The sequence below is a fragment of the Ursus arctos genome, unplaced genomic scaffold (assembly GCF_023065955.2).
Source record: "Ursus arctos isolate Adak ecotype North America unplaced genomic scaffold, UrsArc2.0 scaffold_19, whole genome shotgun sequence".
Classification (NCBI taxonomy): Eukaryota; Metazoa; Chordata; class Mammalia; order Carnivora; family Ursidae; genus Ursus; species Ursus arctos.
The window spans coordinates 28,831,646-28,857,357 of record NW_026622863.1 but is presented as its reverse complement, the minus strand read 5'-3'; the positions used below and the strand labels follow the sequence as shown (position 1 = coordinate 28,857,357).

The window sequence follows — 25,712 nt, the reverse complement described above, 5'->3', positions numbered from 1 at the left end:
TAAGATTTAATTTATTTATTCGACAGGACAGAGACAGCCAGCGAGAGAGGGAACACAAGCAGGGGGAGTGGGAGAGGAAGAAGCAGGCTCATAGCAGAGGAGCCTGATGTGGGGCTCGATCCCATAACGCTGGGATCACGCCCTGAGCCGAAGGCAGACGCTTAACCGCTGTGCCACCCAGGCGCCCCTTTGGCTCAGTTTCTGATACCAGAGTCCTGGGATTGAGGCTTGCCTCGGACTCCCTGCTCAGCGGGGAGCCTGCTTCTCCCTCTCCCTCTGCTGCTCCTCCTGCTGTGCTCTCGCTCTTGCTCTCTTTCTCTCAAATAAATAAATAAATAAAATCTTAAAAAAAAAACAAAAAAACCTATTATATAAAGGAAATATATTTCAAAATACCAACATTACTACACAGAATAGAGTTGTTTCTTGTTTGTTTTTTGTTTTTTTTTTTTGTTTTTATAGTGGGTCTTGTGAAGGGTATATAGTCAAAATACTGTTTCTGAAGTCCTTGGAATAAATCCTTTCTTTGTGAGTTTTGTTATTGTTTGGGTATGCAGTTAATTATTCAAACAAGTATTTGTTTATTCAAACTGTTCTTAATTTAAGGGCTTTTCAAAAGTCTTCAGAAAGATAAACAGAATTCTTGCTTCTACCCCTGACTATCCCACTCTGTTCTACTCTGACCCTGATAAGGTGCCTATTTTCATTAGGATTTTGTTTATCCTTCCAGTGTTGCTTTTTGCAAATATAAACAAATACAACGCAACTACATGCCTACTTAGCTTGTAGGTTTGTGTTTTTTAAAAGTCTTTGCTGTAGTGATTTTACTGGGGTTTCAGGGGAAGCAAAATGACATTTGTGTCTTCAGACTGCTCTCTTAGCCTGGAACTCAGTCTTTTGTTCCGGAAACACTTATCACTTGGTGTGTGGTATTCAGCCTTCAATGTGTATTCTGCATATTTTCATATGACTGGCTCCTTCTCATCGGCTTTGTTCTTTTTTTAATCTCTGCCATCATATTTGTAGTTTTCAAGAGTTTTTAGAAAAATTTTAAAGTTTTTTGAAAAGTGTTTAAGTCACTGTTTCACGAATACCATACCTTCTCTTATCTCTTTGAGGATATTAATTTTAAAGGGTTTTGTTGTTTTTTTTTTTAAATTCTGTTTCCTCTGAATTCCTTTCTTGTTTCCAGTCTTACCTTTTGTATTGGAGGCTTTCCTCAAGTGTTTGGTGGCCCTTGGTTCATTGTGAGTGAAATATTTAGAAGCTGATTGGATGTACAAGAATATTCAGAACAGTACTATTTGTAATAGCTCTGAACTGGAAACAACCTAAATGTTCATCAGCAGAAGAATGGATAAATACATTGTGGTACAGTCACGCAATGAAACACTATTTCGGAATGAGAGTGAGTAACCTAGAGCTACAGTGAACAGTCTGGGTGACCAACACAGAATGTTGAGTGAAAAAAGCCAGACACTTGAGAGTGCATATTGTAGGCTTCTGTTTGTTTAAGGGCCAAAGAGAAGCAAACCTCATCTTTAGTATTTGGAGTCAGGATGGCTCTTGGATGGGGGTGGTGGCTGATGCCTGGAATGGGGCATGAGGGGCCTTCTGGGATGCTGGTTCATGTTCTAGCTCTTCAGCTGGGCCCGATTATAGAAGTGTGTTCACTTTGTGTAATATCATTGAGCTGTATGGTAGACTTGTGTGTTCTTCAGTGTGTGTTATACTTCAAATAAAAGTTTACATGAAGTAAAAAAGAAAAAAGCTAGTTGAATCTCCATGTACACAGGATTTATTGACTGGTGCCCACAGAGTGTAGTTATCCTGGGCGTCCAGGTAACACCCTCTTGTTGGGGACCTCTGAATGTTAGTGTCTGAAGATGAGAGCTAGACATGTTTGTTCTTTTTGCTGTGTCTAACTGGAAGTCTCTAGGTCTCTTTTTTGTTAAGGTCTCTTTTGATTACTTTTGAAAGATACCCAAGATACAATGGCAACATTAATTTCTTCTTTGAACAGTATAGTAGTGGAATTAGAATTTCTTTTCATTCATTCATTCATTCATTCAGCACATACTTAACAAACAAGATCTATGTCCTCATGATATGTACAGCATAGCAGAAATTGCAAACATTATGGGATGCCTGGGTGGCTCAGTCAGTTAAGTGACTGCCTTCGGCTCAGGTCATGATCCTGGGGTCCTGGGATCGAGTCCCGCATCGGGCTCCTTGCTCAGCGGGGAGCCTGTTCTCCCTCTGCCTCTGCCTCTTCCCCCAGCTTATTCTCTCTCTCTCTAATAAATAAATAAAATCTTAAAAAAAAAAGGAAATTGCAAACATTAAATATAAGTGGGTACATTTATAGGAGGAAATAAGGACTGTCATGGAAGCCTAGAATAGGGGAACTTAGCCTAATCTTCAGGGATGGGGAGACTTCCCTAAGGAAATGATATTTTAGTCAGACAAAGAATAGAGGAAAGTACTAGACTTTATTTTTAATGAAAATGTATTGTCTTGATGTGAAAACCTTTATTCCTGTATGTCTGATCACTCTATTATGTGATTTCAGGTGGAGAGTATAGTGAAGATGATGTAAATGAATTAGTGAAGGAAGATGAAGTGGATGGTGAAGAGCAGACACAGAAAACCAAAGGGAAAAAAAGAAAGGCTCAGAGCATTCCGGCCAGGTGATGCTGCCCTCACGGCCCTTAGAAGTCAGGGGCTATTGTCATAGTATCCAGATGGCTGGGATTGGTCTCATGAGTTCTTCCTACCTTTGTCTATTCAAGGGAAACATTTGGTGACGTTTTAGGATTAAATTCTCAGTCTTGGGCAAGCTTTAAAAGTTTTTGAGCTTTAATTAAAAAAAAATTAATAGGTATCATGTACACTTGGTAAAAATTAAAAACTCAGTTACAGCAAAAATGTGTACTCTCGATATCCCTTGTAGCTTTGTTCAGAAGAACTATGTTGCCAGAGATAGTTGGTGTATGTATGTAGGTATATATTTCCTACTCTTTAAAAAAACAAACAGACTCCCCCCAAAACAAAGAGTGGCATTCTAGGCTTATAGTTTCTCATTTTCATTGTTTCACACCTTGGAGATGTGTACCATGACAGTACATTTAGCTATACCTTACTCTCTTCAGTGACTGCATAATGTTACATTATATGGTTACACCTTGCATTATTTAAGTATTCCCGTATTGAGGGACATTTAGATTATACCTGTCTTTACTACCACAAACAAGATTGCAGTGAATATTCTTTGTTATGCCTTTGTATACAGGTACAAGTATATCTGTAAATCAGATTATAGAAGTAGAATTGTTTGATCCAGAGTTATCTGCAGTAAAAAAATTTTTCATAAATATTAGCAAATTACCTTCCATAGACCTGGTACTGAATTACACTCCCGCCCCCACCCCCCCAAATTATGAAAATTCTGACAGGTTATTTAGCTCAGATAAGGAAAGCTTCCATAGAGGTCTTTTATAAACTCTCTCTGATTGGTGTTTCTGTCTTTTTGGGCATTGAAGCAAAAAAGCAGGTTATAGTTTATAAAAAGGGAAAAAAGAATTTTAGGTATTAGATGATTCACACGAAGTCCAAATAGACTAAGAAACAATTTTCTCTTAGGTCATGGGCCCAGTTCTTTTGTCCTTGAGTTTTTCTGTATTCCAGCTTTCAAATTTTCAGAAAGTGGGGATAAAACATGGATTCCCCCCACTCACCTGAGAACTCTAGGAAGAAACAGTGCAAATAAATTTGAGGCTCTCCTCAATGGAACATGTTCTCTGATTGGAATGTATATTCTTGGAACACACTTTTGGATAGATTGATTCTGCGAGGTGATTTTTGGGTGTTTTCTTGGTGAAAATAGCTGGTCCTGACTTAGAAGTAGAACACTATATTTTGATTCTAAGTGTTTGGGGGAAATTGCTAACTGTAAGAGCTCAGTTCTTGTTTTCTTCCACAGAATCTCAGCTTACCTCCCCTGCTGCCCCCTAGGGTGGGTGTTAATCAGTAGTCCCCGGATTTTAAAGTTCTCTCAGGTTTGCAACATTGTGTTCGGAATTGAGGAAGGGATAGCTGAAATCATTTTGCATTATCTGTCTTGTCTCTCCTTTTTCTTGTGACTGTTGGTGATTAGGAAGAGAAAACAAGGTGGCCTCTCATTAGAAGAAGAGGAGGAGGAGGATGCCACTGAGGAATCCGAGGGAAGTAGCAGCGCGGAGGAAGATGCAGCTGCAGAGCAGGAAAAAGGCGTCGGGGCAGAGGATGCAAGGAAGAAGAAGGAGGATGAGCTGTGGGCCAGCTTCCTCAATGATGTAGGACCAAAACCAAAAGTGCCCCCAAAGACGCAAGTTAACGTAAGTTGATAGCCAAATGAGATGTAGGCTTCCCCAGAAATACCCTAAGTTCCCCAGATAGACATTTTTGTTTCCAAAATGAGATTTGATGTTTATAGCAGAAATCAAACTAGATGCCTTTTAATAATAACTCTTTCAAGTGAAAAGCAAAGCATTTCCTATGGTAGGAGACGTAAGCCTTTCTAATCAAATAAATTTCTGATAGGTGTTTAATTGTTTAGAGATGAAACATCTAAGAATAGCCGTAAACAGAATGTTGGGATGGTTCTCTTAGGTTTCATTCTTGTGTGAAACTGATTGCATTTCTTACCTATTTCATAGAGAGGAGAGAAAACTGAAGAGATGAGTTCGAGTAAATTGTTCATCAGAGCAGAAGAGCTTGAGAAACCGAAAGAAACTGAAAAAGTTAAAATCACCAAGGTGTTTGATTTTGCTGGTGAAGAAGTCAGGTAAGGTGACCTTTACAAACTTCAAAACTAATTCTTTTAAAAATGAGCATCTTTCTAAATGGTTTTGGACATCTGTCCTCATTCCACCCTATCATCATAGTATTTTGGAAGAGTTCTCTTTTTTACTCAGGGAAACGGTGGCTCCATGAATTATCAGGGAACATGGGAGGAGAGGTGCTTTCATATACAGTGATGTAGTTGTGGGTATCATGAAGTGTTTGGCTGAACAGAAACAAGAAAATGGAAGAGTTAAGTATTCACTTCTGCTTGTTGTCATGCTTTGTGACTTTGGCTGAGTCATTTCTTCCTTTATTGCTCTTCTTCTTCTTTTTTTTTTTTTTTTAAGATTTTATTTATTTATTTGACAGAGAGAGAGGCAGCGACAAAGAGAACACAAGCAGGGGGAGTGGGAGAGGGAGAAGCAGGCTTCCCACTGAGCAGGGAGCCCGGTGTGGGGCTCGATCCCAGAACGCTGGGATCGTGACCTGAGCCGAAGGCAGATGCTTGACTACTGAGCCACCCAGGCGCCCCCCTTTATTACTTTTCTTAGCTGTGAAGTCTGAGTCCCACTGAGGCCCCTGAAATCAGGTAAAAATTGAAAGTACTAGGAGAGAAATTTGGTTCCTATATTATTTCCTGATCTTAGTATTATTTTTTTAATTGATTGATAGGTTCGTTATCATTTTTAAAAAACAGTAGGGGCTTAATAACCTCCTGGCTGTTCTAGGTAAGAGCCACATGCCTAGAATTTCCTCTTCCCCATTTTTTTATTTTATTACTTGGAAACAGCAGATCTATAATTTAGAGCTAAATAGGAGCAGATAAGGTGCCAGTCAATAATTTTATAAATGGTCACATTTATTTTCCTTGGCAGTAATTAAGTAGACCTGCATGCTCTCTGAAAATATAATTTGCCCCCAAATTTATATTTTTAAAAATAGTGTCTAGTTTCCAATTTCAGTTATTTCATCTAATAAAAATAGCTGTTGAAATAAAGAATTTCGCATTATTAGTTTTATAAAGGGTGTGGAGCAAAACTTTTTATTTTTTAAAAAATTTTTCTCCCCAACCTTTTCTTCTGAAAGACTTCACCCAGAAATGTTGCCAGAGTTAGTTTTACAGTGAACACCCATGTATTTATTACACACGTTCACTGGTGGTTAATGTTTTGCCTCTCTCTCCACCATTTAGATCTGTATTTCTCTTTTTGTCTTGCCTGAACCATTTGAGAATTGCTTGTAGACATCATGACACCTCACTCTTAAATACTTCAGCAGTTTCCTAAGAACAGAGGGCATTCTCCTTCATGATACAGTGCAGTTGTCACATCCAGTAAATTTCACATTAATGTAGATTATTATGTACATCTGTGCTGAAGGATGCTTATTTTATTTTATTTTTTTAAAGATTTTATTTATTTATTTGACAGAGAGAGAAACAGCCAGAGAGAGAGGGAACACAGCAGGGGGAGTGGGAGAGGAAGAAGCAGGCTCCCAGCGGAGGAGCCTGATGTGGGGCTCGATCCCATAACGCCAGGATCACATCATGAGCCAAAGGCAGACGCTTAACAATTGAGCCACCCAGGCGCCCCAAGGGTGCTTATTTTAAAATTTCAACCTGTTGCAGACCAGTACTTCTGTAAGACACAATAAAAAGCGCCTGGGTGGCTCAGTCGATTAAGCGTCTGCCTTTGGCTCAGGTCATGATCCCAGGTTCCTGGGATCGAGCCCCACATTGGGCTCCCTGCTCCGCGGGGACCCTGCTTCTCCCTCTGCCCCTGCCTCTCTCTCTCTCTGTCTCTCATGAATAAATAAATAAAATCTTAAAAAAAAAAAGACACAATAAAAAGGAATTTCTAGAAAAATAAATTTAAAGGATGTAGAAAATACAAGCCCAAATTTTTAATGAGATTCAACAGACATAAACTTACTTTTCAATAAATACAGTCAAAATGAACATCAAATAGGAATAGGAAAGATTTGTGTAGCTATACATGCTGTTTATTGAGTGTGCGTATAGATAATTAGTATAGGAAATCAGTGTTATATTTATACCTTTACATTCTATAATTGAAACAAACTAAGAGTAAAATATCAATTCTCAGTACTTTAACATCTAGATGCACACTTCAAATAAATCTGTGTATGTTAGTTTTCGTTTTTAATGTGACAAAACAACTCATTTCTTCCTTGTTCACTTATTGCATCTATGTTAGATACAGCACTGCTGGAGGGTGATGTACGTGTAAATTATTTCTGTGTTGGTTTTGTTTTTGTTGTTTTTTTTAAATAACATTTATCATAAACCCATCTCAAGAGGTATTTTCGTGAGGATGGAAATAAAGATTTTAAAGCTGTTTCAGGAAGTTCAAGATTTTTATTTTTACTTTTATACAAAATGAAGCCAGTATACCGTATTTTCATAGTTCGTTTTCAGTGCTTCATCAGTAGCCAGGTCCAACAATTTATCCTGTCAATTTGTAGTTAAGTTCTATTTCAGTGGAAACAAGGAATTCTGCGTGCATGAATTCCCTGTGTGGGGATATTCTTTTAATAGGAAACGGAATTCAAAGCATTCAGTGAAACATGTTAATCTGTAGAAACTCTGTTCCTCCAGGCTTCGAGCTTTCATTTTTACCCTGGTAATTTATTTGCTACTGAAAAACATGTTGAATCATTTCCTTGCATGCAGGTACTCTAAGAGTATTAAAAATACCAAAGATCAGACGAATAAGCCAAATTTTACTGTCTAATTAAGACCTTCAAAATTGGTGACCCTTTTCTTTTAAGGACACTAAGTTTATTCCAAAGCTCATCATTCTTAACAGCATTTTTCCCTTGTGTAGCCATGGTACCTCGGCGAGCAATGTAACGTGTGCACATTTATGGTCAGCTTTCAGCTTATCACATGTAATGACAGTCATTGAAAAATGTAATGCATTAGTCTTATATAATTTACAGTTTTTACTACTGTACTAAGAATAGTAGTAGTGGGGTTGTTTGTTTTGGTAGCAAGATTTTTCTTGATAAGGAAGTAGTGTGTTAATTTTATGTTCTAGCACCAGCTCCTGAGCTGAAGGCAGACGCTTAACGACTGAGCCACCCAGGCGCCGCGTAGCACCAGCTCCTTAATCTAATCTGATTTCTTGTCTTGCACCTGTGCTGTTAGAACATACTCTTGCATACACTTAAACTTCAAATCCCATTTGTTGACAATGTAATTCTAGTTTTATTTTACAGATCAGTGTCAGTTATGTTTGTCAGCCAGAAACTGATAAAAGAATCCTTCGTATCACCGTCATGTTTTAATCACATATATAGGGGCGCCTGGGTGGCTCAGTCATTAAGCGTCTGCCTTCGGCTCAGGGCGTGATCCCAGCATTATGGGATCGAGCCCCGCATCGGGCTCCTCCACTGGGAGCCTGCTTCTTCCTCTCCCACTCCCCCTGCTTGTGTTCCCTCTCTCTCTGGCTGTTTCTCTCTCTGTCAAATAAATTAAAAAAAAAACTTTTAAAAAATAAATAAATCACACATATATCATGATAGTTTTTATGTTAGTAATAATCTGGCGTTCTTCAAATTGCATTTAGAAAACATTTTGCTAATTTGATTATCATTCTCACTATCATAAGCCAGATTCTGGGGACTTCAAACTATGTTGTCACTGGAACGTTGACTTGAATCACCTTCTTTGTCACAGATTCACCAAGCTTTCCAAGCAGACATCTTTGATACAGTCTTTTACTAATATCTTGGCAGTGGTTTACTCTTTTTAGTTAGCAACCAAAAGTGCTTCTTTCTCAGAAGACTGCAATGCACTAATGTTAATGTATGGAATTTTGTTTCTCTTTCTGTTGGGCTTTTTAAATCAGTACGCTTTCCTTCAAAGAATTCTTTTGATTTTGAATTTCTTTCTTTCTTTATTTTTTTTTTTATTTTTTATTTATTTTTATTTTTATTTTTATTTTATTTTATTTTATTTTTATATTTATTTATTTGACAGAGAGAGAGACAGCCAGCGAGAGAGGGAACACAGCAGGGGGAGTGGGAGAGGAAGAAGCAGGCTCATAGCGGAGGAGCCTGATGTGGGGCTCGATCCCATAATGCCGGGATCACGCCCTGAGCCGAAGGCAGACGCTTAACGACTGCGCCACCTAGGCGCCCCTATTTTTTTTTTTAAAGATTTTATTTATTTATTCGACAGGATAGAGACAGCCAGCGAGAGAGGGAACACAAGCAGGGGGAGTGGGAGAGGAAGAAGCAGGCTCATAGTGGAGGAGCCTGACGTGGGGCTCGATCCCACAACGCTGGGATCACGCCCTGAGCCGAAGGCAGACGCTTAACCGCTGTGCCACCCAGGCGCCCCTCTTTATGTTTTATATATAAGCGCCACTGAAGTTTTGATGAATTCGCTACTTCATTAGCCAAAACATTTGCAAGGAACTTGTTAACTCACTATGATTTTAGCTGCATGATCAGCATCCAAACTCCGTGGCTCATGAAGTAAAAGCAATTTGACCTCAGTTGGCCTTTGCTTCTTTGGAATCACTTCCATTATCATGTGGTTTGCTACTACTGCCTCATTCAGAAAAAGATGTGCTTTCTTTACAGAAATATACAGTGAGGCTCGTTTTGCCATCTGTAAATTAGGTTTAAGAAAATAATACCAATTTTACTTTCTTAACTTAAATTTAAACTATAAATTTTAAAAAGTCACACTTGGTTAACAGTTAATATGAATTTAAAAAGTCACATTTGGTTAACAATTAAAATGATTGTAAAAATAATTTATAAAAATAAATGCTTACATTTTATCATAGTACCTGAATTGGTCTATATTCTGGTTAATACAGTGAGCCCACCTGTCATGTCTTGACTATTGTGACATTGTCAAATTGCTAAACAAACTTCTGAATACTTACTTACATTTTCTGTACCCATCTTGTTCTGGACCAATAACAGGTAGTTTTGTAGCCCATATTTTAAGTAGCTTTAGGTATGATTCCACTTAAATTTTTAAATAGTTATACCAGTAATATTCCTTGTGTAGCTGTATTTCTTGTTCAGTCCAACATCCAGTCCAAGGTTACACTCTGCATTTAGTCTTTTTAGTCTTTTCTTGTTAAGTTCCTTTTTTAAAGCCTTTTATGACACTGACATATACAGTTAACCCTTGACCAACACCCGTTTGAACTGCACAAGTCCACTTATACGTAGAGTTTTTTCAATACAGTACTGTATTGAAAAAATGTATTTTTCTTATAACTTTCTTAATCACATTTTCTTTTAATATAGCTCACTTTATTATAAGAACATAGCATGTGGTACATGTGTTAATTGACTGTCTATGTTATCGGTAACAGTAGGCTATTAGTAGTTAAGTTTTGGGAGAGTCAAAGTTACACGTGGATTTTCGGCTGTGGGGTGCATGGGTGGCAGCGCCCCTAACTGCTGCTTTTTCAAGGGTCAGGTATATGTTTTTTAGAGTCATTTGTTTTGTAGGATGGTCCTCAGTTTGGAATTTTGCATAGTTTCCTCATGATTAACTTCAGATTAGTCACCTAGACAAATATGCTATGTTGGCGATGTTTTATCTTCCCCAGTACATCACATCAATAGCACTCAGTATTGGTGGTGATAAGTTAGACCACTTAGGCAATACCTGTCAGAATTCTCCATTGTAAAGACACCCATTTCCTTGATAATCAGTCATTTTGGGGATCCATTAGGTAATTCTTGATGTTGTGGATTAGTAGTTATTTTGCTGCCAGAAATCACACTGGAACTATTGAGTTGTCCAGTAGAGGGTAGCAGAACACTGACAGAAAGCCTTTAATAGTTTGGAAATCCTACAAAGTAATGCAGAAAGTGTGTGATATGCCATTAGGAATATATATTTAAAAGTTTTTAGAAATCTTTCTTGGCTTGTATTACTTCCCATGTGTCATATAGGATATCCAAGAAAGATCTATTATAATGTTACCATCGGCGTGACAGAGAGTAAGAAAAGCTGGTGAATAACTGTTATGAGAAATCATCAAATTTCCTGATCAGATAAATTTTTTGGATGTATTAATATTTATATTAATGACACAAATTTCCTATTTCATTTTATAAAGCAAATGGATGGTAATTTTAAGTACTGGATGGGTATTTGGGAGCCTGCTATTTCCGTCATTTGTCATGAGGGGGCAGCACCATGTCTATTAAAAAAAAAAACCAAAGAAATATGCTTAGGGAAGCACCTTTATACACATTCTCACACATATATATTTTCTATTCAAAAGAAATACAAGCTTATTACTTATAAAAACGTTCATTGCTGAGATAAATAACATGGTAAGCAAATGTTCTCTAGAACTCCTTCCTCCTAAAGAAAATAAAACCCTGTTGATTGGCATATTGGCAGAATTTTTTTTTTTTAACTTAAATTGCTTATACTTAAAATTTAGGTGTTATTAGGAACCCTCACATAGGAACTTGGGAGGCCTGAATTTTAATTGACAGCCAGATGCAAACTTGATATATGGATTTGAGTATATCTTTTAATCTCTTGATGTCATTATTCTGCTTTTTCTTTTTTCCTTTGTATCAAGTTAAGAGCATTACTACATCTTTAAGAAATGTGAGAAAGAGCTAGTGATGACTGGGAAGAATTTGTAAGTATAAGCATAAGGTAGTGTTAGCACCAAGTTAGTCTTTTAGTTTTTTCTAATTATGTTTTAATTGTTAAGCTTTGGATTTTTATCTTTTTGTTTTGTTTTCTTCCCCCTTGAAAAATATGTAGCTTGTTAACCTTCAGGAATGAGGAAAAATAGTATTTTTTACCCTCTGTATCACATAACCAGCTGAGCCAGTTAGCTCAGACTTTCCTGAGTGATTCACCTTTTGGAAAAAGCCAGTCATGGAAAGTTTCTGCCTAAATAAAGACTTTTCAGGAAGTTCTAAGTAAGTGAAATGAAGTTAAAATGACATTTCTGCTGATAACACTTGAATTGACTATTGCTAATAGTGGGCCTTTCCAATCAGAGTTCCCTCTTATATATTAAAATTGGTCTATAATTGAACTATTCCCCTCCTTGAAGATATTTTGAGAGCTGAATCTCTTCTTATTGCTTGTTAAAAATCGAGTTCTTCCAGACATACTATTAATGAAGAGTAAAAGTCTGCTTATGTTGCTTTGTATTGATTCCCAAAGTCCCCGAGAGAAACAACAGTTTATGGATGTCATTTTTTTGTGACTGTGGATAGGACTTTGGCGTTAATAAGTTAACAGAGATACTCTCGTAGCTATACTCATTTCATGCTTTCTTTGTGGTACTTACTGTATATTATGTGTTGTCATAACTTATTTCATGGTTAGCTGTCCTGATGGACTGTGAGCCCCAGAAGGGCAGGGACCATGCATATATTTTTATTTGTAAGTTCCACATCTAACACAGTGCCTGGATGTAGGGTGCTTTTCAGAAAATGTTCACCAAATTGCATTAGGTGGCTGCTACAGGAGCTTTGTCAGTCCTGTGGTAAAACAGGTAAACAAAATAAAACGTGCCTTGCATAAAGGCTTCTTTTACTTTCCCTATACCTTGAACCACTTCATCTTCATCTTTTATCACAAACATTCTAAGATTTTACAATGATATTATGGTGGATCTTAAAACTTGCCACATCAGGTACTCTGTGGCTCTTCTTGTGAAAAATCATCCTTCTAGGGAATTTTCTTTTTTGTGGACAACCTCTTCCATATTTTCTCTTTTTCTGAAATTCCTATTAAATAGATGTAATAGTAAAGTTATGATAGGCCATGCTGTGGTAAAAAATCCAGAAACTCAGTAGCATAATACAGTACAGTTGACCCTTGAACAGCATGGGTTTGAACTGCATGGGTCCACTTATATGTGGATTTTTTTGCAGTACTGTAAATGTATTTTCTCTTGTATGATTTTCTCACATTTTTTTTAACTTTACTGTAAGAATAGTACATAATACATATGCACAATATGTGTTAAATCATTTGTCTATGTTACTGGTAAGGTTTTCTGTCAATAGTAGGCTGTTAGTAGTTAAGTTTTGGGGAAGTCAAAACTTATATGCGGGTTTTCAACCGTGTAGGGAGTTGGTGCGCTAAAGGCTGTTAGTAGTTAAGTTTTTGGGAAGTCAGAACTTATATGCGGATTTTCAGCTGTGTGGAGAGTCGGTGCCCCTAACCCCTGCATTGTTCAAGGGTCAACTCTACGTATTTATTTCTTATTGATGCAAAGTCCTACACAGGTTGGGCAGCACTCCATCTTGTAACTAACTCAGCCATCTGGAACACATAGCTTTCCAGGTTGTTGTGGAAAAGGAAGAGCGAATAAATAGACTGTCATTTAATTACCTTGTTTTCAGAATGAGACTTCAGCCCTGCCCTTTGAGTTCGGAACTTCTGTGGTTTTTATTTCTCCAAGGAGTAATGGGTTTTGGTGGGTTGGGTGGGGGACAGTAGCCTATGGTATGAGGTTCGAGAAGGGGATCTGGACCTAGTTGCTCCTAAGATAAACTGATTTTAGCCCTACTCCTGTCCTCTCCCTTCAGAGGTTCCTGGTATCTCAATTTACTGAGCCTTTGTAAAATACCGTAGTATAGATTGACTTTTTATTGGCCATTCTTTACGTCTAGAGGCTTAGATCAGAGAAAACAAAAACCAGAGCCAAGTTCTGCTTGTCTATTTACTTTCTACCTTCAGAAAACTGGATTGGCATCTTTTCTCTGTTATATCTCTTCTCCATATCCTTATGTAGTTTTGCCTTTGTAAATTTATTTACCACTATTTAGTAGGGTTTTGGTAGGGAGTGGAGAATAAAACCTGTGTTCAAACTGTCATTTCTAAGTGCAAGTGTCTACTTGTTTTTCATGAGCCATCTAAGATCTGCCCCAGATTCTACCCAGGGCAAGGAGATTGAAAGCACCTCTTTCTAGTCCAGTACCCTGGGACTCTGCATTAAGCTTTAGGTTTGGATGTGGGTTTATTTTGGTCGTCTGTATAGCAGTGTAAGGAATTACTCCAAAGTTGAGTGGCTTAAAACAGTCGTGTTCTTGTCATTCCCATAGTTGTGGAGGGTAGCTGGGCTCCAGCAGCTCTTACTCAGGGTCTCTCATGCAGTTGGAGTTAGCGGCTGGGTGTGGAGCCATCTCGAAGGCTTCCTTGCTCCCATGTCTCGGGCCTGGACTGGAACAGGCTCCTCAGGCATCTCTCCCTGTGGTCTTGCCGGGTGTTCTGCGTAGCACGGTGGGTCCAGAGTAGCCAGGCTTCGTGTATGGTAACTTGAGGTTTCACAGTTGCATTCTTGAGGGAGCAGCAGGAGAGAGCTCCGTTACCTTTTATCACTGGCCTCAGAAGTCATGTAGTGCCACTCCCACTAAACTCTGGGGATTGGCAGCCACAAAGGCCCACCCGGTTTTAAGCGGGGCGGGGAGTGGTGGGTGATGACATATACCTCCCCTCTCACTGGGATGATGTCAGGTTTTGGAAGAGCATGTAGAATGGGTTGTGGCAACCATCTTTGGAAATTGAGTCTACTACGGGGTTCTCTCTAGCATTGCTACTAAATCTCTGCATAGTCTTGGCAAAGTAACTTAGATTTCTGATTTTTTGTTCATGAAACATGGATGTGTCAGCCGTTGCTACAGAAATGCTATGTGACAAGCCATTCCAAACCTCAGTGGTATACAACAGTAAGCATTTGTTTGTTGCCCATGTGTTTCCATGTGGCTGGGGTTCAGCCAGTCTGGGTTGGGCTCCAAGCTGCTTGCTGGATTCAGATCTCAGTGTGTGTCCTTCAGCCATCTGGGACTAGCTGGTACTTGAGGCGTATTCTTCTTACGGGGCAAAGGGGTAGAACTCAAGGGGCAAGTGAAACAGCACCAACCTTGAAGCTGCTTTTCCTGTCAGATCAGCTAACATCTCCTTGACCATCGAAGCATGCACCCAAGCTCAGCATCAGTGGATTAGACAAGGAATGTATATTTGCTGAGTGATGGTCTAATCTGTGGTATAAATTCTCCCTCTTAGTTTCTACTCTTGGCTCATTACTCAGAAGTTCACTGGGGAGAGTGGAGAGACACACAAGTTAAGCCTAGTGAAGAGTAGGACCAGGTTTTAGAGGTTCCACAATTTCCGTTTGATCCTCTGAGTAATACCAGCCATTCCAAGACCATGGACAGGGGAGTAACAGAATGTGGTGTTGTTTTAAGTCACCCCTCAAGATTAACTTGCCAGTGTTTCCTAGTGAAGATTCTCAATACAGAACTCGCAAACTCTTATTCTGTGCCCCCTGAGTAGGTGACACAGTGCAGGAGTGAGATGGCTTTCAATAAGAAAACTTGCTTCTGCTCCCCAGAAGCCTAGTTGGAAGGAGAGAAGAGACAGAGGCTTACATCCCTGCAAAGGTGGAATTTATCCGATTCACCTGCCATTGTTCTTGCCCAGTTTATTTGGGAGGACCTGGCCGAACGCTCACAGTACAATGACCTTAATCTTGCATCCTCCTACGGATAGATTGGAATTTAAACAAAATTCCTCTATGTTTTTGTTGACTTGGCAAGACTAAGCAGGCATTAAACACTTGTCCTCTCTTTAGCTGAAATCTCAGACACTCGAAGTAACCTTATTTGATCCTTTAGGACTCAGTTTTATTGAGGACCATTTTTCCAGATTTGAAATTGGACAGGATTCTCAATCCTGTAGTTTTTTTTTCCACTCCCAAATGAGTGTTGTTTAGCCAGTTTGAAGGCATTTTGTTTCATCTTTGGGTTATTTTAGCTGTGAAACAGGAGCATTCTGTAAAATATTTCCAGTTGTTTTTACTGTTGCTCTTCTTCTCGAAATAATGTTAGTGTTTTTCTCCCAAATATTCCATCTCCCCATTCCTCCCCAGACCTTTAACTGGGAGTCCTCATCTATGTGTGAGGTGCGGTGGGAGAGCCTTCTCAGCCTTGCCACCGGCAGCTCACGGGCTGTGGCTCAGCAGTGACCACTGGTGTGTGTGGCAAGCTGACACAAGTAATGGAGGTGATTTTAGGGAGATCAGGTACATACGCTGTTGTTCCTTTGGTAAGGGAAGATGCCTTGATTCAGAGCTGTGGTAGTGGACCTGAATCAGAAACCCCAGCAGCCAGAACTCACTGGAAGCCCATTGGGTGTTTTCCTTGTTGTCACTTACTCCCTTTTCTTAGATTTTATTTCTCTCTTTTTGTTCTTCTTACAAATTTGATGTTTCCCTCCTTGGCACAGGGTGACTAAGGAAGTGGATGCTACATCTAAAGAAGCCAAATCTTTCTTCAAGCAAAACGAGAAGGAAAAGCCACAGGCTGCTGTCCCTGCCGCTCTGCCGTCGCTGCCTGCTGGCTCTGGGTGAGTGTTCTGGGCTCAGGCTCCGGTATGCCTGGCACGTTGGAGAAGCTGTTTTCAGTACAAGCACCTACTTCACTGTAGCTGGCGTGACTTGTTTTCTGAGAGCAGGAATTATGCTGCTGCTTTGCCTTTGCTGAAATATTAACCAAAATGGAAGGTGCAAAGAAAATGAGCCTTAGCTTTCTTATTCGGTTCCAGCCTAAAGAAAGTGCTGATTTACAATGTTGACCACAGAGCCGAGCGTGTAGGAGATTTTACACTTAAAAATAATTTTTGAATGAAAATGTCAACAGTTTATTAGAACTTATAGTGGAGATTAGGTTGAGCACTCAGTCCCATCCCCCAAGGACCTCAAAGGAGCCTTGGAAGGTTAGAGCTGATTTACAAGTAATTCTGTTAACACATTGCTCGGGGACTTCATAGTTTTCTCTCTTCGTATTTTCCATATTACTTGAGTTATTTTTAGCTGAAGACTAGATAGCTTTCCTTTGGGGAAAATAAAAATTCCGTTCTTTATAACCTGTGTTGTAAAGCATCACAGTAAATATGAGAAGCCAGGGCGCTAGCCTGCCGGGACGTGGACCACGGCCCATCAGCAGCACCCATCAGCCGCTGACTCCTGTGGGGAGGGCTGCATCCTAGACGGTTTGGGGTGGAACAGGTCACCTCCACGGGCTTCTCTGACCCTTCACTCACATAGCTTGTCACTTCTTCCTTCCCTCTTGTTGCTACGAGCAGTAAAATTCTGTTTTGCCTTTTACATGAAAAAATAAAAATAAATCATTGGTTTTCCTATCAGATTATGAGCAGACCTTTCTCATCTTTGTAGCCCTGGCTCCAAACAAGGCTGTGTAAGTTTGTGTGCTCATCTAGGTTGTGTTTACCCAGAAGCAACCCTGAGACAGAGATTTGAGTTCAAGTCATTAGTGTGGGAGGTGATTCCAGGAAGCCCCAGCAGGGAAGTGGAAAAGGCTGGGAAGGAAGCCCAGGTAGGAAGTGGATTCTGGCAGTTTACTGCCAGTGGCGGCTGGTGCTCACTCGGTTCTGCTAGGTATCTCAGAGAGGTGGTGAAGAACACGGCGAGGGCAAGGACACTGGAATAGTTCTCCTCCAGTTCCCATCTGTCACTGGCTCAGGACCGCTCCCATATGCCCTCAGTCCTCAGGCTGTGAGCGGCAGGTGCTTGCGGTAAGAGGCCGCACTCGCGCGTGTGCCGTGCTGGTGAGTGCAAGGCAAGGCCGGGCCATGTCCACATCTGCCTCATACTCTTCATTACTCCTTACCCCAAGGCTTTCGCTCCCACCGGAGTGAGCAGGTGGCAGAAGTCACGGAGCAGTTAAATAGAGACATAAGAAGGAAAAGGATTTGAGAGCTTGCTACCACAGGGGAAACGATGTAAACACCAAAGAGGACAGCCGTGGGAGGAACAGAGTAATGTGAACAGGGCTCTCTGCACTGGCCCTGTTCGTATTTTGGGCCAGTAGTTTTCAAGCTGTGATTTATAATCATCATTTAAAAGAAATAAAATCGGGGGTGCCTGGGTTTCTCAGCCAGTTAAGTGTCTGCCTTCAGCTCAGGTCATGATCTCCAGGGCCTGGGATTGAGCTCTGCGTTGGGCTCCGTGCTCAGTGGGGTGTCTGCTTTTCTCTCTCTCTCCCTCTGCCCCTGCCCATGCTCATTCTCTCTCTCTCAAATAAATAAAATCTTTAAAAATAAATAAAGAAAAGAAATAAAATGGAATAAAAACAATAGCATACCTAGGGGTGGCTGGGTGGCTCAGTCGGTTAAGTGTCTGCCTTCAGCTCAGGTCATGATCCCAGGATCCTGGGATCGAGCGCCATGTTGGGCTCTCTGCTTAGCGGGGAGCCTGCTTCTCCCTCTGCCTGCCTGACACTCTGCCTGCTTGTGTGCACGCTCTCTGTCTGTGTCAAACAAATAAATAAATAAAATCTTTTAAAAAATAGCATACTATACTATATGGTAAGTATTATTTCATAAAATTTTTATACTGAGTGACAAAATAACCTATTTTTAGTGAGGGTTGAGATTAAAAAATATGAGGTTGTAGGCTGAAGCAGCATGTTTTTAGCCTTATAATTGTTAAATTGTTTGAAAGGGATTCTCTTCAGACCAGTAGCTTTCAGACTTGATTGACTCACAGTAAGGAATGCATTTTATAGTATGCCCTAGTACGCCCATAGAGGAATGTAAAAAGTGAAGTAAAATTTGGTGAAATATTTACCTTTAGTACGTACGATGACTTCTGATTTTCTGTTTTACATGGTTGTGTGTAGTATGTGTCATTTAAAAAAAGGTCATGGGCCACTGAATTGATTTCGTAATCTACTACAATCTGAATTTGACAAATCGTCTTCTGCAGGTTTTACTTGGGTTACCACATAGGCATATATGTGGTATTATTACAGAGTGTCTCTTACATCTATTCAAAGTCTTACTGTAAAAATTAACTCTGGATTAAGTACCAGATAGAAATAAAGGCAAAGTTTCTTGTACCTTAGGGTTCAAGCATAGTTCATTTCAGCTAGCACAGTTTTTACTTCTAGTCTCCTTGGGTATTTCTTGAAATAATCCCCTATTGATGCTTAGAGATTCTACTCGGAAACCATGTGTGTTTCAGAAAACATTGTGTTGCTATACTGATGGAGATAACTAGAGGAGGGAGAGGTGGCAGCTTGACAAGGTCAGCTTGCTTCAGTCACTGAGTAACTCGTGGAAGCCTCACTGTGTTCTGGATCCGTGCCTTCCTTTCTTAGAAAGAATGAATAGCTCTCAAGGGTAAATTGCTGACATGATATCTGTATTAGGGAGACCCAGCAGGCAACAGATGGCATCCTCAAAATTAGGATACTTTGAGGAGAGTTTGATAACTCACAAAGTAATGAAAAACCACAGAGATAGAATATTGTGATGTGCTCGGGGCTAGTAATAGGAGGCCGCATTACCTCCCCTAGACCTGAAGGGGCAAGAGGGGGAACCGTTTTGGCATGGAAGACAGGGAGGACTTCCTGACAGGAGCTGAGACCTTCACTTGAACAGTGGGCTCTCCAGGGGGAAGCCAGGGACATGAATACCCAGATTTCCCCTTCTTCCTCTTCTCCCATCTCTTGCCAGGACACTCCATTCTGACGCTTACTAAAATGGTAAGGAGGACTTATTTGGGATTATTGCAGTAGGTGGCAAGACTATCACAGTAAGGGTGAGAGATTGGGCTCAACTCTCAGTACAGCATAGACAGCTGAGGATTTACGGCCAAGGAGCAGATCTAGGGCAGCCGGGAGGGTGTCTGAGGATGGAACATTGCTCAGAGACACCAGGGGTAGGGAGAGTCTTGCTAAACACAGACTTAATAGGATTCTTGCTGAAGGAAGGCTAAGTACTTGCTTACACATCAAGGGTGGGGAATGAGGAACTTAATCAGATATCAAGAGTGGAGGATTCTCTTAAAACTGACCTAGGAAGATTCTTGCTAAAATTGGGCTAAATTGCTAAAATGCATGCCCAGCAAGGATGGAGGCCAAGATTGAGGCCTAGCTGAGAAGAGGGCTCAAAGGAGCTGGACTAAAGTTTGATGAAGAAGAGTGTCTTTCTCAGGCTGTTCATGCAGGACCGCACCTGGGACAGAGAGCAGAAGGACAGATGGAATCTGCAGGGGCCAACTGGTAAAATACCTTTCAGTAGATGGATGGACCACTGACTCCCTTATAAAAAGGTCAAGGAAAATTTGATTAAAATCAATTTCTTGATTAAAATCAGTTTTGTCTAAAGATTTTATTTATTTATTTATTTATTTGTTTGTTTATTTATTTATTTATTTATTTATTTATTTATTTATTTATTTATATATAGTGCTTGGGAGGGGGACAGGGAGAGAATCTTAAGCAGGCTCTATCCTAGCATGGATCCCAACACGGAGCTTGATCTCATGACTCTCAGATCATGATCTGAGTGAGCTGAAACCAAGAGTCGGATGCTTAACCGACTGAGCCACCCAGGCACCCCAATTTCTTCTAAAATGCAGTAGTATTGTAACAGATGTAACAGAATGTAACAGATCTTAAGGATATGTCTGCCTGAGTAAAAAAAGCGCTCAGAGTTGTACATGAAAATTTCTGAGTAAATCCAGAAGGTGACCTTCAATGTTGGCAAGATCATTTTTCTGAAATGCGTCTCAGCTTCTCCAATTGAGGGAAAAGACAGGGTCAAGAGGAATGCGTCTGATCTAGGGTGTCCAAATGGGCACATTTTATTGCGAATGTTAGTATCTGCTGCAGGCTGCATGTGCCTGGCATGGGAAGTCTTTTCGGGGGAAGAATCTATAGGAATAATCCAATTTATTAAAATAAACTTATTGTAATACTTTTCCACAGATGTTTTTCATTTTCATTTTTGGAGTTGGTTCAGTTTACAGAAATTGTCCAGCAGAAACACTTTATTTGTTTATTTTCCTTCTCTCTAAACAGATTTAAGCAATACAGGAAAACCAGAGCAGGAGGGTAAAACATCCTGTCCCACATCCTTTGCTAGCAAATAAGAACAGATTCACAGGAGCAAATGTTTGTAATTGAAAATGCATTTCCTCTTCATGTTTAAAATAGCACACTGCTTGGGCTATAAAAAGCCAAAGTTTATGCTTTGGGAATGAAGTAAACCAAACACCCAATTTTAATTAGAGGCAGGAATCACAGACGATAGAAAGTACAGTACTCACTTGATGTGTCTGAATTCCTGCAGTTCTGTTGCTCTAATCTATTGATCCATTGATCCATTTCCTGCCCTCCATCCCTCCTGCTGCCCTGTCAGTCCTCTGCCCCAGTCCTCACTCCAACACCAGTGGCCATTTGAATCCAGCTTTCGCGGGTATTTGACTAGGTCAGCTTTCACCCCCCCATTTATTACTCACCTGTTCCAGCAGTAGGCTACTATTAAACTTGGTGAAATTTATAATCCTAGCTGCAGGCATCAACTTGTTAAACTAAGGGCTTACTATTTAGTTGCCTCCTTAGAGACTGGGAATGACCTGAAGCAATAAAATTTAAGATTAAGTGAAAAACATCATTTTCCCATGTGGTTTTGTCTTGTCTTCTTGGTCTACTGAGAGAAGAGACAGAAAAAAACAAAGACCTTATTGTTGAGTCTCAACACAATGTCGTGGGTGGTGTCAGGTTAGCAATGTTTGCTTCCCAGATAGAAAAGTCAGAATTCCACAGTGTCCTGCTGAAGGTGGAAGACCCAGACTAAAGACCTGCGAAGACAGTAGCCCCCGACTATTTCTTTTTTTTTTTTAATTTTAATTTTTTTAAAAGATTTTATTTATTTGACAGAGAGAGACACAACACAAGCAAGGGAAGTGGAAGAGGGAGAAGCAGGCTTCCCGCTGAGCAGGGAGCCTGATGCGGGGCTTGATCCCAGGACCCTGGGATCATGACCTGAGCTGAAGGCAGATGCTTAAACTGAGCCACCCAGGCGCCCTCCCTCCTCCCAGCCCCCAACTGTTGCTATGCTTTGTCTGTGCTCAGTGTGTTTGACCAGTGGGCCCCTAGGAGCCTTTTATCTATGGAACATTCTTTGTGCCTGAGCAGGTAACCTCATCCCTCTCACCCTCCTTGGACAGGTGTTAACAAGACCTTATTGGCTTTTAAGATTTTACATATTTCAATATACAGTCTTCTGATAGAGAGCATTGAACATTTCACTTAAAACAAGAATTAGGCATAGCCGCAATATTAGGTGGAAACGTTTCTAATTTTTTATCAGGATCTCTTGTTATGATGATCAGTCAGAGCTCTGATCTATGTTGATCTTTTTTTAAGCCCTTTTCAAGGAGTTGCTTTTCGTTGAGAAGAACATTTAAAAGCTAGATCTAGGGGTGCCTGGGTGGCTCAGTCAATTAAGCATCTGCCTTCAACTCAGGTCATAATCCTAGGGTCCTGAGATTGAGCCTCACGTCGAGCTCCCTGGTCACTGCTTCTCTCTCCCTCTGCCCCTCCCCCTGTTTGTGCTCTGTCTCGCTCTCAAATAAATAGATAAAATCTTAAAACAAAACAGAAAAAACCTAAACATTTTTTCCATGGGAGAATGCATTGTTTCCAAGAAGAAATCAATAGATGAACTTAAAAACAACTCATTAGAAAATCTGATATTCTCTTCGTAAATATGACATATTATTATGTTCCTTATATCCCTATCCTAATCAATCCTTAAAAAAACTAGATCTAATTATATTTCAAGTATCTTTACTAACAGAGAAGAAAGGACCTCCATGTTATCCACAATAAATGTATTCATATCAACAACAAAAAAGACAGGCTACCCCAGAAATCAGACTTTTTTCTCCTGGTGATGCCCTTGCGAAATGCCTGGTCAGTTGGCGTGTGCCCCTGTTCCTGGTGAAGAGACACAGTGAGGTTACTTTTAATGCCTCGAGATTGGCCACTCCAAGAAGCGGAAAATCAGCTTGTTTTAAGAGTAAATATCATGATCAAGGGCTTATTGGTAATTATTATAATAACTAAGATGATTGGAAGAAAGTGGGTGTTCCAGCAGTTATGACCTGTCATATAGTCTTTAAGAGAACAAATGGTATTGGTCAATTTAATGATTTTTTAAAAATGTTTTTTTAGAGAATTTATTTATTTGTCAGAGAGAGAGCACAAGCAGGGAGAGTAGGAGGCAGAGAGAGGCAGGCTCCCTGCTGAGCAAGGAGCCCGATGTGGGACTCCATCCCGAGGCCCTGGGATCATGAGCTGAGCTGAAGGCAGACGCTTAACTGACTGAGCCACCCAGGTATCCCAGATTTAATGATTTAAAATTGGATATGTTTTTTTTCTTTTTAGAAACAGCTTTATTAAGCTGTTTTTATTTATTCACCAATTTAAATTACACAGTTCATTGGTTTTTAGCATATTTGCAGCGTTGTGTGTTCATAAAGCTATGAACCACAATAATTTCCATCACCCCAAAAAAGAAATGCAGTCCTTCTCCATCGCTACCTATCTCGCACACTCTCAGGCAACCACTAATCGAACTTTTGTGTCTAGGTTTGCCTCTTTGGACATTTTACGTAATTGGCATCATACAATATTTATCCTTTTCTGTCTGGCTTCTTTGACTTAGCATAATGTTTTCAAGATTCATTTGTGTTTCTGTACTGCATTCCTTTTTATGGCCACATAGTACTCCACTGTATGAATATACCACATGTGTTTATTCATTCATTAGTCAATAGACATAGAATTGTTTCCACTTCTTGGCTATTACCGATAATATGTTTGTGAACATTCATGTGCAGGTTTTTATGTGAACATGTGTTTTCATTTCACTTGGGTATGTACCTGGGTGTGGAATTGCTCGGTCGTTTGGTAACCTGGACATGCTCTTGAATAGGAGAATGAGCCATAAGAGAAAAATCCAGGAACGTTACAAAGGGTGGGTGCCTTGGGTGCCTAGATTTGTTTCCACTGTGATTTCTCTGAAGCATGTACAGTTCTGTATGTAAGCTCCGGCTGTAGGAAAAAAGAGGGGTGGAAAACTATGGTGTTCAGTAACACTATTAAAGCAATGGCTAGAAAAAAGATAAGGCAGTTTCCTTCCATCTTAATTAATTCTAGAAGTATGGAGAGGGATTTAAGTCTTTTGATTTGTTCCCACAACCAGTTTTTAGCTTTCTACTTAGTGAGATTTCCTGTTTGATGATAATTTGGGATTTTAGTTTAGTTGACTCAGGGCTGGCCCTGTTCTTATTTTACTGCTGTTTGTAAATAGATGTTCTTGACCTTCCCACTAACTTTTGGATTTAACTTTGTTATTCTTAGTGGTTGTGGTACTGTCAGTAGGAGGTGTTCAGAAATGTGTGGTGAGATATTTTGGTCATCACAAGACTTGAGGAGACCACTGGTACTTAGTGGGTGGAGTTCAGGCATACTAAATATCTGCATTGCTTAGGACAGTTTGTACAGAGAAGAATTTTCTTTTCCAAAATCCCCTTAGAGCACAGTTTTAGGGAGCTGGAGTCCCTCAGTTATATAACCACTGGGCTTTTCTTCAGTTTCTGGTTTGAGACTGTACTCTAGGGCAGGCTTTCACAAACTGGCAGTTCATGGACAAGCCTGTCCTTAGATGTTTTTATTTGGCCAGTATTTAAAAATCAGGAGGGTTGACATAAAAGTCTGGTTTACTGGCTTTTCTTTAGAAACGACAAGTTGTGCCGTTGCCCTCTGTCTTTCCTTAGAGCAGTGGTGAGCTGGAGCAGAGTAGATGGGGCTTGCCCTTTCCTGGCCCCAACTCAGCTGCTTCCCTCCTTCTGTTACCTGCTGGGTTCCCGTAGTCAGGTGTTTTTAACACTGGGATGACATGTTTCCCTTCAATGACCAGGTCAGTTTCATTTGGGACCAGTTTGTCCTTTAAATATCAGACATATCATCTTGTCATACTGCATGTTAAGTGTTCTTTACCTTTTTCAAAGGGAAAAATAGGTCCTATTGACAGATTGCCAAATTTAAGGCACAGTGCTAGGTGTTTCACATGTATTATTTTTTTAAATCTACTAAATACTTTAAGAGGTAGGTGCTAACTTTGTACCCATTGCACAGACCAGGAATCTGAGGTTCAGGGAGGTGCCGTTAACTGGTCAAGATTCTGTGGTTGATGGTGGAGGCAGGATTCCAGTCCAGATCCGTTTGAGACCAGAGGCTGAACTCTCAGCCACTATGTCCTACACCGTTCTTTCTTACCCACCTAATTGGCCTTTTTTGGGTAAGAAGTATCTCTTTAGCTTTATAACTGATGAGGAACTCTTTGAAAGCTATTTTGAATTTTTTTGTTTTTTTAGGGAAATGAGATGAACGTTCCCTCCCTTTTCCTTTGTAGGCTTTTTCCCCATTAACCACAGCTAATCCAGGTTTCCTGTACTGGATATCAGTCCCATTACTCTCTCATGAAATTGAAGAGGTAGCACATTTTAAAAAATGAGTTCCAGGTGTGTTTGTACATTGATAATCTGTCAGCAGTCAGTAATGAAACTGTGCACAACATGTAATCAGTCAACTGGGGGTAAGAGCAGTGATGTTACTCCTGCTTCTGTCTGGTAATTGGCTCCTACTGAGGTCTGAGTCCTACGTTGTAGGCAGCTTGTGTGAGGGTGTTGCCAGGAGAGCCAGGTAGGAGATAATCCTTGCCCAGTTGCGTTTAGTGCGTTTCTTCTGGCAGTCATTTGTTCCAGGGTAGGACTAGCTAGAAATAGCTTTTAAGAAGATAATTACCTTTTTTTTTTTTTAAGGTTTCTTTATTGAGAGAAAGCGAGCAAGCATGAGCGGGAGGGACAGAGTGGGGGAGAGAGAGAATCTCAAGCAGACTCCCTGCTAAGTGCAGAGCCCAACACGGGGCTCGATCTCAGGACCCTGAGATCATGACTTGAGCCAAAACCAAGTCTGATGCTTAACTGACTGTGCCACCCAGGTGCCCCAAGATCATTTTTCAA

General features: G+C 40.2%; 1 protein-coding gene across 3 annotated transcripts in view; it reads left to right on the top strand.

Annotated features, from left to right (window-relative positions):
* Positions 1 to 25,712, top strand: part of CFDP1 (craniofacial development protein 1) — a 124,721-nt gene that overhangs the window by 6,463 nt on the left and 92,546 nt on the right. For all 3 annotated transcript variants that reach the window (XM_026495244.4, XM_057314251.1, XM_057314250.1), the window contains exons 2-5: positions 2,573 to 2,690; positions 4,157 to 4,376; positions 4,698 to 4,825; positions 16,097 to 16,216. In XM_026495244.4, the coding sequence (XP_026351029.1) occupies positions 2,573 to 2,690; positions 4,157 to 4,376; positions 4,698 to 4,825; positions 16,097 to 16,216 (586 nt within the window). The remainder of the gene's footprint in view (positions 1 to 2,572; positions 2,691 to 4,156; positions 4,377 to 4,697; positions 4,826 to 16,096; positions 16,217 to 25,712) is intronic.